The sequence below is a fragment of the Tasmannia lanceolata genome, unplaced genomic scaffold (assembly GCF_043159265.1).
Source record: "Tasmannia lanceolata isolate RefF3 unplaced genomic scaffold, GAP_Taslan_0.1 ptg000007l, whole genome shotgun sequence".
Taxonomy (NCBI): domain Eukaryota; kingdom Viridiplantae; phylum Streptophyta; class Magnoliopsida; order Canellales; family Winteraceae; genus Tasmannia; species Tasmannia lanceolata.
The window spans coordinates 953,341-969,899 of NW_027518684.1; the positions used below are offsets into that span (position 1 = coordinate 953,341).

At 40.5% G+C, this 16,559-nt stretch overlaps 2 protein-coding genes across 2 annotated transcripts; both read right to left on the reverse strand.

Moving 5' to 3' along the window:
• Window positions 1-9,579: 9,579 nt before the first annotated feature.
• On the reverse strand, window positions 9,580-10,316 carry LOC143881342 (ubiquitin-ribosomal protein eS31 fusion protein). The gene has a single exon (XM_077384358.1). The coding sequence runs from the start codon at window positions 10,247-10,249 to the stop codon at window positions 9,779-9,781; it is 471 nt and encodes a 156-aa protein (XP_077240473.1). The 5' UTR covers window positions 10,250-10,316; the 3' UTR covers window positions 9,580-9,778.
• A 1,713-nt stretch (window positions 10,317-12,029) lies between these two features.
• On the reverse strand, window positions 12,030-13,762 carry LOC143880754 (peroxidase 5-like). Its single transcript, XM_077383728.1, has 2 exons — window positions 13,408-13,762; window positions 12,030-12,896 (listed from the first exon to the last, which is right to left on the reverse strand). The coding sequence occupies exons 1-2, from the start codon at window positions 13,636-13,638 to the stop codon at window positions 12,111-12,113; spliced, it is 1,017 nt and encodes a 338-aa protein (XP_077239843.1). The 5' UTR covers window positions 13,639-13,762; the 3' UTR covers window positions 12,030-12,110.
• Window positions 13,763-16,559: the final 2,797 nt, after the last annotated feature.

Genomic DNA, 16,559 nt, shown 5'->3' on the forward strand with positions numbered 1-16,559 from the left:
GATGTATTTGACAGCAAAGTTCACTCTGTGTCAGTTGAGAGGTCGGTAAAGATCAAAAAATCGTTTTTTCAGAAGGAAGAAAAATAAAATTATCCAAAAGAATTCAGCAAAGAATACTGATAGTCGATCGGTCAGAAGCAGTGCCATCATAAAATGCGATAAGCCCCAAAAAGGGTTGCAGGGGCGCGGGACGAATATCGAGAAAAAATATTTATTGGCAACTAAGAGCGGGTTGTCTCTCTTCAAAAGAAATCTTTTGGGTTCTTGTATGAGAGAAGCACAAAAAAATCTTTGTCTAGCGTCCAAGTTCAAATCTCTCCTTAAAGACTTTGACAAGCCTTTTCGTCCTCTTGCCCCTCCTTTGGACTCTCCCGCTCCCTCTCTTTCTATCTCTCAGGAGGCAATCTTGTTTGAGGTAAGTGATGATCAGTTCCTCCGAGAATTGCAGTATGATGAGGTTCTGGCATCCAAAGAATGCCCTACGCCCAAGGAAATCTATGTCTATCTTGAAGAACCAGTGGAAGCACTTCAAGCGGGAAGCTATGGCTAACAAAGAATGCTTCTCCCAGCTTTCAGGCATGTTCGATCCTAAAGAAGCCTTTGTTCAAATCTACAAGATGGATTATTTCCAGAAGGCCCTTGAAAAAGAGCGTCTAACGCGCTGTCAACGTTGGGAAGAGAACAAGGTGGCTGAGGTTGAAAGGCTGGAGAAGTTAATAGGCTCCTCCAATGAAGTCTCGCTGGAGTCTCGAGACACTCTTGACAGGGAAGTTAGCTCTGAGATTCGCAAGCGGATGGATGAGGATGTGGATAGACAGGAGATGGATTCTAGCCCATTAGACTTCCTGAAATCCGAAGAGGACGAAATTGTCCCTCGTGAAGAAATGGAAGAGCTCTTGGCTGTAGGAGATGTTCTTGAATTTGATTTTGATGACAATTTGGAAGCAACAAAAAATATGTTCCGTAATATGGCTATTAGGGCCTTGAAGGAGCACAGAGAAGCTGGTAGGGGAAGGTGATTGAAAGGGTCGAGGGTATTAACCCTGAATGATAAGTCTTCCGGCCCCGACGAAGCAAACAAAAGAAGAAAAGAGAGGGAAAAAATCAGTGAAATAAAGGAAGGATTAGAGTAAAGGAGTAGAAAAATGGAATGCGGAAAGGAAAGTAAGAAAAGGATAAAAGGATTAGGAAAAGACAATAGGAGTAATATGTTTTAGTTCTGAGAGATAAGGAGTTTGATTTTAAGATAGTTTAAGTTGGTTTTAAGAGTCTCTGGGTTAACCATGTGAGCCAATCGATATTCCGGTTTAAGAATCTGAAGTACGCTTCCCCCAGGATTTGTGGACTACTCGCTGGTTGATAAATAGCTAGAATTCTCTTAAATGTAGTAGCTTGAGAGATTCATTCTTTCGCTTCGTTCTGTCTGTTCATTTTATTTGAGTCCTGCTTGGGGGATGAAGGAGTCTCGCAATGCAGAGGTCAACGGGGTAATATCATCTAATTCCCACTCTCGTAAGATGAAGTTTTTAGGTTCCAAGGTCTGGCCAAGCAGTGTGTGCTTGTCGGGTGACCTAATTTTGATTAGTTGGTACATATTTTGAGGTTGAACGATACTGTAAAGATCACAGTTTTTGGTGCAGTACAGGGATGTATATAATCCAATGTCAATGTTATCTTTTTCTTGGACTGGTGCTGGCATGTAGCCCCAGTCCACCTTAATATTTTGTAATGCAGGATGGGACTACTCGTCCCGATTGCTATCTTAATATTAATGAAATATGTCAAATTTCAAAAAAATTCAGAAATTGCTTCCACCAATCGCACTCAGTGTCAAATTGGTATTAAAGCCAATTTGCAAGAACTCCTACATTTTTTGCAGTTTCTGGATACACGAGATGTTTCTAGATTTGAAATTTCATATCCGAGATGAAGTTTTCGGACTCAATCTGTTGTAGCAAGAAAACTCAGATCTGTGAATGTTAGAATTCGATGATCGACAACCTCAGATCACAAAAACTGGAATTCATTTTAGAGGATTAGATAGGTAAAATCAGGTGAAAAGAACCCTATTAGAAGACTGGTCACAAATTCCTTGAGAGCTTCGTTTCCTGCTACAACTCCCCTTACCCTCAGAATCAAATGGCTCTCGGTTAGAGTTTTCTGGATGTTGCTAGTATGGGAATTCAGGTTCTCTTGAAATTTCTGGAGTTCACTTGCAGGCAGCAGCAGAGTTTCCTCTGAGAAATCAGAATAGGTCAGATCTTATCACTGTCACTGATTCATATACTTTTCTCGGTGTAAGCAAGATCAATATCCAATCGGTATTCAGGCTCTCTCCTTCGTCTCCTCGATTGGGAATTTCTGGAATTCTTGTTTTTGTTGTAAAACTCCTTCAATTTCCATGGCATTGTTAAACAATTTCTTACTTTTGAGCCAAGCTCTTTCTTGCACAAAAAGGGGCAATTCTCATATCTCTACAAGACTTGCTAACACATAGAGCTAGAAAATCCTTGGAGAATTTCCCTAGAGTTTTATGGACAATTATAGATCAAGTAACCTCCTTCAACTCTTGGTTTCAATTTTGTTTCTACTGCCCCGATATCATTTTGACGTAGGGGGAAGCTGCAGAAGTGTTGCTACAGTGATGCAGGGGAGATTTTTTTTAATACCCCTTTGATGTAGGTGAAAGGGACACCTTATGATGGAAGTGTGACTGACTGATTTTTTAAAAGCTAGAAGCTGAATGTGGAAATTTTCTACTCAAGATGCGAATGCTTAGATGGATGCGCGGCCACACAAGGTTAGATCGAATTAAAAATGAAGACATCCATACAAATGTTGGGGTGGCACCAATTGAGGAGAAGATGAGAGAGCATTGGGCATATCCAATGTAGGCCTTTGGATGCTCCAGTTAGAAGTGACTCGTGCCAAGTTGATGTACTAAAAAGAGGTAGGGCAAACCGAAAACAACATTTGTAGAAACAGTGAGGAAAGACTTGAGTTCTAGGAACATAACAGAGAACATGACCTTGGATAGGATAGAATGGAAGAAAATGATCCATGCAGACGAACCCAACTAGTGTCAGGATTAGACTTAGTCAATTTGAACCGGGTAGATCCTTCCACCTTCTTCATGAAAATTTTCTAAAGGATTCATTAGCCGACCCCAACTAGTTTGGGACAAAGGCTTAGTTGAGTTGAGTTGAGTTGTAAGCTGAATGTGGAAATTGAACTCAATGTAGACTGTTCGACAGTAGGATCTTGCTTTGTAATAGTTTGGCAAGTCACCCAAAGTCAATTCTGTTATGCTACAGAAAACTTTTAAATTTATAAACAACAAAGTGGATGTCAACCTGATAATTTCCACAAAGATTATGCTAAGAGATGGATTCAGCTAAAGGGTAAAGCTCCCAAACAAGGTTGGAATAAAGGCAACTTTGACAATAATCCCACTCAACATTCCTCAAGAGACCCCAACTCCCATTGGGCCCAGATTTCTTAAACTCGAACTGTCAAAGTTGAAATTCGAGAAGCTGCCTGAAAGAGGAGACCATCTAAGCTGAGGATTCTCCACTCTAAAACAGCTCAAACAAATCTCCTCCCAAGATATGGAAAGAAATCACCGAATATTCACAAAAGATGGGAAGAGTTGTCGCCCACCGGACAACAATAGAGAAAAATTGTTGTTGGATACATCGAACACTCTTAGATCTCCCTCTATCAATGCACGAGAAGAAAGGCCCAAGACTAGAAAGAAGCTTTGCAGAAGAGTTCTTCTCAAGAATATACATTCTTGTACATAATCTTTCCAACTTGTTACCAAAAAAATTTAACATCGGAGGGCACGATCTTAGATAAACAATTTTGACTATTTGATGCGAAACGAACAGTTGAAAAAAAAAAGCATTTTTTTAATGGTGATGGAATCCGAAGCATTTGTGCTGGTACTATGCTCGCATCACTATGCTCGCATCATTCCATAATTCATTTTCTAAATGGTTTTGTTTGGATTTGTGCTGGTATGGTCGTCTCCTAAACATTTCATAATTCATTTTCTACTGCCCAAATTTCCATTGCCTAAGGTTGTTTGGCAACCATTCTCCTAAGGGGCTTCTCCCATTTTGAGTGGGTAATGAGAAAATTAAAAAAATCAGGAAAAATAACGCATGGCAAACCTGACTAGTGATGCGTTTCCCACATATGGGACAAGGGAGAGTGAGATTTCTGGCTGTGGTTTTGAAGCCATGTGGAGTCACTTCGGGCATCCACATAACTCCCATTTTCACCAGTTTCGTCCGCTCAAAGAGGGAGGGAGGGCATTAGAATCGTTGTCGAATGACCCCAAGTATTTAAGATGCATAGTAATCAAGGGATCTAAATCACCAGTAGAATGAAAATAAACCACTGAGAATGCAGTGCAAATCACTAGTCCCACTTTCGCACTTATTGTTTGGCATGAAATAAGAGCAAGCTTATTAAATGGCTATCCTCATAAGCTAGGTGTTGTGCAACTCGAGCCATGAAACTTAAATGGAAAAAAGCATAGGATCGTGGAGTTTGAACTTCGAACTAGTGACTTGAGACTATGGAAGAGAGGTGTACCATATCTAAAGATGCTCTAAAGGATACGCAAGGGGGGGGGGGGGGGGGGGACTTCATCATGCCTACTTTGAGAGGAAGAGGAACTGGAGACAATTTGTGCAACTTCTTTGTGAAGAAGATGGGGAAAATGGGAAGTATGTTGGAGGATTCAACAGACTAAAAGCTACTTTGTTGATTTATCAAATAATGGCAGCCAATGATTTGTTCTAGCATAGGAGCAAGTAACAATAACTTTTGTTACAGAGGTTAAGTTTGTTTTGAGGGAAAGTTTTCCTCGTTGCATTCTCATCTTCTTCCCCTATTTCTTTATTTTAAAATTGACTTGAACTATTTATCTGACCTTGGGCGACCAGAAAAGGCAAAATGAAGAAGTAATCAGAGCTGGTTTCAACTTTCAACGAGGCAGAGGCAAAAAAGTGGAAGGTGGAGGCATTCAAGGCGGTATGGTGCTTGCAGTTTGAGCCTTTGAGGGAAGAAAAAGTGAGTTGAGAGAGATGCAACAATGGAAGGAGGCAAGGGTTTTAGTCCAACAAATTTCTGGGTGAAAATCTTTGGCCAAAAAATGGCTCTTTATTTCTTGCGTTTTTTAATTGAATGGGTCATGAAAAGTTGGTTAGTTGCTAAATGGCAAGGAATCCACCAGCACGCACAATCAAAATGTCGCTCACGCGCCAACACAGTGTCAGCCAGAAAATGGCTCTTTCTTCTAGCCAAAAAAACATATATATAGCAAAACTTTCTTTCCCTAGAGCTATCAAATGCCAGGAAATGGGCAAGAGTTTGGGGAAAAATATTTCACAATTTTTTGGCAAATCAAAGACTCTTAGTTTAACATTTTCCCTAAGCACCATTTTTAAAATATGATATATAAACATATCAAGACATGTTTACTTGGAACTTTGCTTGTCATTTTAGGCACATAATCCAAAAGAAAGCATTACGGAAAACATTTATGATGCAAAGCTAGCCATTGACCATCAAGCGATGACGCAGAAGCAATGGCCAACATAATCAAATAAATACATCAAGAAATTCATGACAAACTTGAAGAAAGTCATAATAAGTCTAAAAAGCAGAAGACATTCATCGAAAAGGAAGATAATTTGAAGGGGAGCTAGTGATGGCATACTTGCAAAAAGATAGGTTTCCAACAATGTGGTTCAATTTGCCGATCAACTCTTGCGCAACAAGATGCATCAATCTATTACATAAAGCATTACGTAATTAATTTTAGACTTGTTCATCAATTAATTGAAATTTTTCGATGCTTTCTTTTGGAAGGCCAAGAATTAAAATTTTCCTAATAATTTTAGGCACCTGATTCAACAGAAGCATTATGAAAAGTATTTTCCTATTACAGAAGGTTGGTATCTACACCAAACTTGCTCATCAATTAATTGTTTTTTTTTTTAAATGGCTCATCAATTAATTGTTACTGCACAGTATTTACAAAAATCAAACAATAAAAGTATATCCCACTGGATCATACAAAATAACGCTATGTTCAAAATCAAACATAACTGCTTTTACATTTTGACAACAAACATAGCAGCGAAAACCAATTTTCCACATATCTGAACATTTCTAATTGGATTTTTTGTAAGCATTTGCGTACCTAGTCCAACATCAAGGATTTTGCTAGCAATTCCCCATCTAGGCATTGGGAACTACATTAAACTCTTCTCATCAATGACTTGATACTGATCAGGAACTCAAGGAAGTCAAAAAATCGAGATAAAAGCCTACTGGGTCATAAGGCAGAATCCGTCTTCAAAAGAGAACCAAACTCCCCATACAATGTTCAACTTTGAACAACAATAACAACATGATTTAATGTAAAGAAATCCACGTAGAAAGATACACAAGAGAAAATAAACATGGCAATAAGGATTTATCATATCCTGTATCTTACCCTCAAACATCGACACCAGATTAAAATTATCAAATTACTTCCCTTCACTAGCAGTCAATACCTCAACAAAACAAAATTGGGTATTAATTTCTCAAATATGCCATCAAATGGCCCAAGCAACAACACAACCCTTAGATTTAAAAAACAATCCGATTCACAACCAACACAATCCTACTAGAAGAAAATTCAGATTTCAAACAAGTCTCACGCACCACGAACAATAAACACAGAAGCATAGAATAAGACATGCATAACAAACATAGATCCTAATCAAATTTCAAAACATCATTAAAAATGTTAGAAATGAGATTAGGGTTAGAAGAGAGGAAGAAGAAGAGGAGTGAAGGATGGAGAGTCTCCACTCGGGAGCTCCTCATGAATATGATGTATATATAGGCCCAAATAGGGCAAGTGGGTACAAAGACTACAATACCCTCTATACTAGAGGTAATGACTAAACTACGCTACAACATGTTATTCAACACTCCCTCTCAAGCTGGAGTGTATATACTAGGGAACTCCAGCTTGGTACAAAGGAGATTACAAAAAACAACTAAAAATAACAAAAAATACAATACGCTCATACACACATCCAGCTTGGTATAACACTCCTCAAGCTGGTATGGTGAATACATAAGGAAAGCATAACAAGAGATAACGACCACCATGAGAGTACGGTCGTTGAGATCAGCGGCCACCAAAAAGTAACAACTCCTCCTAAAGTAGCACTACGGCGAGAGCGGTCGCAACCGGGTCTCCCCCTGAATGAGAACTCAACAATAAGTCTGGAACCACGAAGGATCGAACTGAGGCACCTCGGTAAGGGAATAACAATGATCCATTGAGCAAAAAGGGGTCACACCAAAGGTGCGCACACAAACAATGACGAAGCACCACGAGCGAGAACATCAGCTAAGTAGTCAATGCCAAAAGAAGAAGATAACTACCGATGGGGAAACCATCGAAGACAAGGTCGACGGGGGAAACCGTCGCTTGGAGAGAAGAAGAGATAGAGAAGACAACCAAACAACGATGGGGAAACCATCGTCTGGTGACAAGGTCGACGGCATGAAAATCGTCGCCTGATGATAAGAAGAGGAAGATAACCAACCAACGATGGGGATACCATCGCCTGGAGACAAGGTCGACGGCATGAACATCGTCGCCTGAAAAGAGCCGACCAACGATGGGGAAACCATTGTCCGGAAAAGATAGGTCGACGGGAAAAGATCGTCGCTTGTAAGAGAGCCGACCAACGATGGCTTTGGAAGCCATCGCCCGGAAAAGGAGGGAGAAGATAACCAACCAACGATGGGGAAACCATCGTCTAGAAAGAATGTCGACGGCATGAACATCGTCGCCTAATGAGAGGTCGACGGGAAACTGCCGCCTCAAGATAACAAGATAAAAGGAAGAAGATAACCGAACAACGATAGGGAAACCATCGTCTGGAAAGAAGGTCGACGGCATGAACATCGTCGCCTAATGAGAGGTCGACGGAGAAACAGTTTCCTCGAGATAAGAAGAAGACAGGGAAGAAGATAACCGACCAACGACGGGGAAACCATCGCCCGGTGAAGATAAGGCATAAAGCCGGACAACACGAAGAGACATGAAAAATAATACATGAAAACAAGACAACACTCCCTCAAGAAGACAAAGACAACACTAACAACACTCCCCCTCAAGCAAAGACAACAAAGTGGACAACACTTCTAAGAAAAGACACATAGAACTACATGAAAACACTTCCCCTCAAGTTCAAGGTCAAATACCTTCTACTTGCAACGAAAAGAAGACAAACAAGGCACTACACCGCTTTCAGACATTTGATCAAACACTTGGTGTGCGCCGTAGAGAAGAAGAAAAAGGAAAGATGACAAACAAGGCACCACACATCTCTTGGATATTTTATCAAATACTTGGTGCGCGCCTTGAAGAACTACATAAAAGACATAGAAGGTAATAGAAAGAAAGAGATGATAAGAAGACGATAACAAGACAAACACAAGAGAACAACAAGAAACAATACAAGACAACTCTCCCTCAACTTGAACAAAAATAACACTTTCAAGGCACAAAACTCCTTTGAGACATTTCATCAAACACTTGGGGTGCACCTTGACGATGAGATGAGAAAGACAAAGGCCATAGACCAAAAAAGCTATAGAGAAGAGAAAATAAAGAGAACTTTGGAGTGGAGGAGAACCCAAAATGGGTTTACACAAGTAATACAAACATGATTTTTGTTTTGTTTTGAGATATACGATAGAGGGAAAATGGGTTAAAAACGAAATGGGTTTGACGAAATGAAAGAGAAAGAGTGAGATTTCTAGGGGAAAGAAATCGTTTTTTTTTTTGGTTGGGTATTGTAGCGGGTTACTATAGCAGGGAATGGAGGGGTTAGGGGAAAGGGAAGAGGGGTTAGGGGAAAGGGAAGAGGGGCAGTGGGAGGAGGAGGAGAAGGGAAGGACACGAGCGCGAGAGAGATTTTCTTCAAAAAAAAAAAAAAAGGTTTTAAAGACAAGGAAAGAGAGACACTACGAGAGAGATATTTGAGGGATTTGATATTTCAGGGAGAAACTATAGAGAGATAAAGAGAGGAAAACGAGATACGAGAGAAAGGGATGATGGCATGGAGGGAGATAGACTCTTCTTCTTTCCTTCTTGAAGGATCAGCCCATTGGCTCTGATAACATGTTAGAAATGAGATTAGGGTTAGAAGAGAGGAAGAAGAAGAGGAGTGAAGGATGGAGAGTCTCCACTCGGGAGCTCCTCATGAATATGATGTATATATAGGCCCAAATAGGGCAAGTGAGTACAAAGACTACAATACCCTCTATACTAGAGGTAATGACTAAACTACCCTACAACATGTTATTCAACAGAAAACAAAACAGAATAGTTATACCCTAACAACCAGAAGCCTCCATCAAAATAAAAAGAAACCCTTTTCCCAAACATTCACAAACCTTAATCACCAATCATTTAAATGACCATACACCCTAAATAATGCATTCCAAAGCACAATAACTCCCCCAAAAAAAAGTGCAAAGACATAAAGATTGATCCATCAACTCAAAGAAATATAAAAAATCTCTACTTTAGTAGCAGCAGAGATAGTACGAGAAACATAAATTCTAATCAGTTCTAAAATATTACCAAAAACAAAACATAATAGTCATACACTAATCCAAATCCTAAAATCCAGAAATGAAAAGCAACAGATCTTAATCACCTAGAAATGAAAAGCAGCATCAGAAGTCAGTCGCCTCCAGCCTTCTGATAAACATAAGTAAGCCCACATTTCCCGCAGTAGTGACGATCAAAATGATTGGCCATGAAAGTCCCGGCCCCACACTCCGCATTAGGGCACTCTTTCCTGAGCCTCTGAACCTTTCCAGAATCATCAACCTTATAAAATTGAAGCACAGCGAGCTTCACCTTCTTCTTCTTGTGCTTAATTTTCTTAGGCTTCGTATATGTCTTCTTCTTCCTCTTCTTCGCTCCGCCACGAAGACGAAGAACAAGATGGAGAGTCGATTCCTTCTGAATGTTATAATCAGCTAGGGTTCGTCCATCCTCGAGTTGTTTTCCTGCGAAGATCAGACGTTGTTGATCTGGTGGAATCCCTTCCTTGTCTTGGATCTTTGCTTTTACATTGTCGATTGTGTCTGAGGATTCTACCTCGAGGGTGATAGTCTTCCCCGTTAGGGTTTTCACGAAGATCTGCATCTTCGCAGAGGGGGCCTTTTTTTTTTTTTTTTTTTTCTTCTAAAGTTTGGGGGTAGGGTTTTGGTATGAGGAGCGTGGTTATATAGGGTGAGATTTCAAGGGTTTCGTATGATCTTAATATAATTACCAAAATATCCTTCTCTTTTCACTATATTTCTCATTTCGAGCCCAATAACCACAGGTGATCAAGGCCTAAGATCATTTGATAATACGGCTACAAAAATCAATGGCCTAATTTTACTCGGCGAAACTCTAAAAAATACATTATTGATCAAGGGCTAAGATGATTCGATAATCCTATTCCAACACCAAATTCATATCAAGCAGATTCTGGGGATCTATGTTTTAGGATTCAATTAGGACCCTCCTATTCAAATCTGAAGATAGGATTCATAGACACATCCGACATGTGGCCAGGATCCGTTCAATTATTAAAAATCATTTATTTTTATATGATTTAGCATGATTCTAACCATATTTTAAGGATTTTTCATATTGGCACTGCCATGTTTCAATAACTGCACAAACTCAGTTTGTCTTTTCTTTTTTAGCTTCTTACGAACAGTTATTACTTTTGATAGCTGTTCAAATAATAAAAGATAAAGATGAGTCAGTGCAATTATCAAAGGGAATGATATTCCCTCTGAAGGATAAAATCCCCCCTCTAACGTTATTCGTTAAGTTTTAAACCTAAAGGAAAATGTCGAAGGAGCCAATTTATCCTTAAGCAGTGAATCATTCTCACAAAAACAGTTAGGCCGGAGGGGGAGGATTTCATTTCCCTTATCAAAACGGTCTCTTATATGAATTTTATTTATGCCTTTAGATATTTTACTTTGAGAGGGATAAAAAAAATGAGCGATGATCAATTCGCACCTCTTTAAAGGAGGGTATGTGGCAGACTTCAATGCTCTTTGACGGCAATTCAGTTTAAAGTGGTGTGAATTATCCTATAGGGGGTGCGAATTTATCCTCACCCTAAAAAAACTCAGATTTACACTGATAGATTTTGCTCCGATATGGCTGATGTGAAAACTCAAATTTTAGGCGGATAGATATTTTACTGAGGTAGGATTTAGTTGATGAGTAACTCTATTGATGTATATATTATTACTGCAATAGGGATATTTGGGCCAACAAATTCACTAGTTATCGCTGAATATCGTTTTCTATCATGCATTAGAAGGTTGGACTTAGGCATGTTCGTTTTAGATTGTGACAACGAATTGTGGGCCTCAAACCGATTATTGGACTTAAAATTATGTTTAATTTGAGTCCAATAATCAGTTTGGGGCCCTGCAATTGGTTGTCACAATCTGAAACGTATAGGGCCAGAACTGTTTATTGTACTCAAAATTAAACATAAATTAGAGTCAAACAATCCATTTGGACTTGCAATCGGTTCTCAAAATCCAAAACAAATGGGCCTTGAGACCAAGACCCTGGTGAATCAATGAGGTCTCTTCTTCGACAAGATTAGATGTGGGTCACAAGGCATGAGCAGATTATTTAAGGGAAATGATATATTTACCTGTTTTCGAACTTGGGCCACCCGCTTGTAGTGTAAAAGTGTAGTCATAAATACACCAAAGAGGGCTGGCCCAAGGAAGAAAAAGGGGGCAAATATATCACTTCCCTTATTTAATACCCATGCAAGTACACAGTCAACATACCAACAACAAACTAATTTTGTTAAGGAAAATCACCACATGAAAGAAAAAGAGTTCAGAGATTTCATTTTTTATTCAGATTGAGTAGTACAAAGAACAAACCGATCAACAATTGGGTTCTCTACAACAATTCACAATTGTAAGGTTTCAATGAAAGAATAAAAAATTATATTGTTACCTGACCATGTTGGTCAGACCCAATAGTTGTTCACAACCCTGCAGTTCTTTCTAATCTCCCCCTGGTTTCCAGTGAGTACATCAATAGAACCCATGCGCACCATAGCCGCTGCAAATTTGCCTTCCCAAGCAGAAGGATGATTTGCATTCTTTTTCACCATCCTGTTTGTTGAGGGACTACTAAAAAGGGTTTGATCTGAAGTAAGTACTCCTTCGTGTTTCTTCAAATTCTTGTAGTACTTGTTATCAAGCCGATTCGGAGTTGAGATGTCGAGATTCACCGTTGGATCTTGGCCATCTCTGCTTGATGTAGGGGGACACTTAGTTTTCAAATAGTTGGCAAAGGTCGGATCCATTGTAGGATCTTGTGTATGGGTAGAATTAAAGGAGTAAAGGCGCTTTAAGAAGGAAGAACAGTGTGAAACTCCAATTGAGTGTGCCCCAGAGAGTGTCACCATTTCATCAAGTGACAATCCCTTTCTAGCAAAATTGTCCTTGAGTTGTTGGGCATTTTCTAAAGGAGAGGGGATATTTGGAATAACATCGGATTCCATGGAGATTCTTCCATCCCGGCGTCCTGCTTGAACGTCATAGTTAATGCCACCGACCTTCGAGGCACTATCCCGAGCGGCAAAGGCGAGTATGTCGGAGCAAGAAACAGTCTGTGGGCAATGGCGTTCGATCATTGCCTTTGCCTCATCGATCACCTCAAACCCGCGTAGACTTGGGTTGTTCGGAGGACTCTCTTTCTCAGAAGGGTTTCCCGGTGTTGAATCAAGTAGCACGGAACCGTCGCAACCCTACAACACATACAATATAGGCATTGTTAGTAAAATTATATAGAATAACACACAACATCTCTTAGTCAATGACAAACATCATGTTCTTGGTAGTTTTTGCCTGCATCAGTTTTACCAGGAAAAGTCTTTGGACTTTGTTACATAGAAATTTTCAATGGAGGAGTGATCGATTTAAGTGAACTTGGTACGTAATTTTAACCAAGTCCATTTCTGGATTAGTGCAATTATTGGGAACTGTAATAACAGCTGTTTAGATAATAAAAGACAATATGAGTTAGTGCAATTATCTGAACGAGGTAGTGCCAACCTCAGTATTTTTCATTCCTAAAATTATTATATCCATTGATTGCAAATAAAACTATTATAACCAATTATCTGGATGTAAGATTATATGCATATATATCCAAATAGGTCCTTAGTCTCTGTAATTTCTATTTTCCCCCCTTTTTCTTCCAAAGCAGGCCTCTACAAGATCAAATTAATGGAGCAAAGCTAGAGAAGAAATGCTCACCCTAACAAAGCAGTCATGGAAATGCATCCTAATGAGACCTGCCGCGAATCCCGGATTTCTCGATACGGCTTTGTTCACAACTTGTCTCACAATTGCCTCCGCCACAGGGCATGTTGATTGGTAGAAACCCACTTTTAGAGAGGCTAAGGAGACGGGCGCCATGGCAAAAATGACAAGATAAAAGACTATAAAATAGCCCAACTCAGGCATTTGAGTCCTCCAACTCCTCATCCTCTTAGAGGCAGGAAGGAGAGATAGATAGAGAGGGACTAATATGGAAGAAGATAGCTTTAGTATGAGAGAGAGAGAGAGAGAGAGAGAGAGAGAGAGAGAGAGAGAGAGAGAGAGAGAGAGAGAGAGAGAGGCTAGTAAGGAAGAAGACAGCTTTAGTATGAGGTAGAGATGTGTAGCTCATGATCTGTTATAAGAGTATTTATAAGCCCCCTAAGAAATGAAGGTGATGTTTTACTCTGTAAACCAAACCGTGTGAAGAAGCAGTAAATAGACTCGTTCCTCTGTGCATGAATTTTCCGTACAACTAACATAGATTTTTTGAACTTTAACATTCATGAAGTGGACAATTCACAGCTATTCTAATACACTATATATCTGTCGTACAAGAATGAACAAAGATTTGAAATGGTTGCCACACCAACCAGGAAATCATGAACTAGTCTTTTGGGCCACTACACTGGGAAACCACCCAAGTCTAAATTACAGCTAAGTATTTTTTATTATAAGCTAATTACAGCCTAAAACCATTTTATGGATAATCTCTCCGAGAACAATTTTTAATAGGGGTGCAACTCGATCCTTTCAATTTGGGGGAATTCTTGTTGAGCTTTTACCATAAAAGGTCATTTCCTCACCCGACCCGTGGACCCACACCCCATCACCCGCGGGTTGACCCGGCCCGACCCACCGTTTGACAGGTGTACCTTAAAACATGTGGCTTACTGAGTAAAACATTAGAGAAAATTACGGATGCGGACCGATGTTTAGTGAAAATACGGATTGCGGGCACCTTTTGAAACAAGAACAAGAAAAGGGCTAAACTTCAAAATTGGGTGGTCAAAAGACCCTGATACCCTTCTGACATCGACAGAGTCTTCTTTTTTAATACTGCCTCTTAAATTGGCCTGATTCACGAGGCTTCTTGTGGTTCATTTAAATGTGTATTTGAACCGAGAGAACCTTGGGTTCGTTTCTATCTTGGCCGTTCGAAATAACTAGAGACGGATGGATCTTGACACGTGTTGGAAAACTTTTTGGAACCCCGGCGTTATTGTACTTTTTGGAACACTGACGTTATCTTTTCTCACTTATCTTTTGGCATAGAACGGTAGACATTTCTTTTCAACACATGTCAGGCATCCATCCGTCTCTAGGTATTTCCGACGGCCAAGATAGAAATAATGGGCACGCCGGCAGAAAACAATGGGTACGCTGATGGAAATAATGGTTACAGAGAGGGAAATAATGGGTACGCTGGCGGAAATAATGTGTACGCCGATGGAAATTATGGTTACAGAGAGGGAAATAGTGGGTACGCCGGCGGAAATAATGTGTACGCCGATGGAAATAATGGTTACAGAGGGAAATAATGGGTACGCCGATGGAAATAATGGTTACAGAGAGGGGAATAATAGGTACCCGCCGGCTGAAATAATGGGTACGCCGATGGAAATAATGTTTACAGAGAGGGGAATATTGGGTACGCCGGTGGGTACACTGGCGGAAATAATGGGTACGCCGATGGAAATAATGGTTACACAAAGGGGAATAGGAATAGTACGCAGATGGAAATAATGGTTATAGAGAGGAGAATAATGGGTACGCCGGCGGAAATAATGGTTACAGAGAAGGGAATAATGGTTACAGAGAGGTATTATCATAAGACGTCACCGTTTCATATTGATGTCCACGTGTCGTGGATCCGACCGTCTATTCATATTGGCGACGACCAAGATTTGAAGGAACCCAAGGACTCTGGGTTCACAGAAAGATTTCAATCCAAACCAAACCGACTATGTATAGAGCCGCTAGCATTCCAAAAAGTTTTTCTACACGTGTGAGGCATCCATCCGTCTCTAGGTATTTCCGACGGCCAAGATAGAAACGAATCCAAGGTTCTGTGACTTCTGTTGGTTCAAATACCAGACGAACCAAAAGAACCTCGCGAAACACGCCAGTAATGAAAAAGGAGGCTGAATGACGTTTCTGTTGATGTTAGAAGGGTATCTAGGTCTTTTTCCAACCCGATTTTGAAGATTAGCCCATTTTTTGTTCTTGTTTCAAAAGGTGCCCCCAATCCGTATTTTCACTAAACATCGGCCCCCATTCCGTACTTTTCTCAAAACATTATCTACGAGGAGAAGAAGACAAAAGAGCTTACGTGCATGTATAAGCCCAGGGCCCACTGTGGACCCGGATCCGAGACGGGGCGGGGGGACGTGCCCCCACGCGAGTCTCAGGATCATCCACGTGAAGGAGAGCTCCGCCAAGGAACTCTCGAAAGAGTGCCCCTCACAGCATGAGCGGCGATGTGAAGTGAGATACCTCTCGATTCGGGGACTAGCCCGGATTCGAGACGCACCTTAAACGAAGAAAGAGTCGCCATCCAAGGAAGTAGGTCCTGGATCCCATGCTGTGCTCTGTCGCAACAGATAACCAGAGATATATAAAAAGTCCGTGCCTGATGACGAATGGGGAAGGGGTTAGGCGCCCCCAATTCGCCCAAGTGCGAGCACCTGGTCTCTTATGCCATTTATTATTAATTTTGAAGAATTTTGGGCGAAAATCACGCGAAATGGGAACGAAGATCTCCGAGATAACGTCTATCTAATCATGCATGTCTCGGAGATGAATAAGAAGCACAAAAAAGAAATGAAAGATGTCACCTAAGAATAGCTAGATTATGAGTGCCATGCCTAATTGGTGTCTAAGTTCTGGTGGGCACACACACGCATGCTACATCTAAAGGTATAGGATCTGTACATGAAAGTAAGAAAATACAGCAAAACATACAGCACAACCAATGACTCGACACGACACACCCTAAACTCTAAGGTGATAATTGACTCGGACCAAGATGGCCATCCATCTTAGCTGCACTACGTATCCTGGCCTCGGGAAGAATCAGAGCCAACGTA

Coding starts and splice junctions, on each gene's coding strand:
- LOC143881342 (XM_077384358.1), bottom strand. CDS start 10,249: ATGCAGATCTTCGTGAAAACCCTAACGGGGAAGACTATCACCCTCGAG.
- LOC143880754 (XM_077383728.1), bottom strand. CDS start 13,638: ATGAGGAGTTGGAGGACTCAAATGCCTGAGTTGGGCTATTTTATAGTC. Junction 12,897..13,407: donor TCCATGACTGCTTTGTTAGG/GTGAGCATTTCT, acceptor TATGTGTTGTAG/GGTTGCGACGGTTCCGTGCT.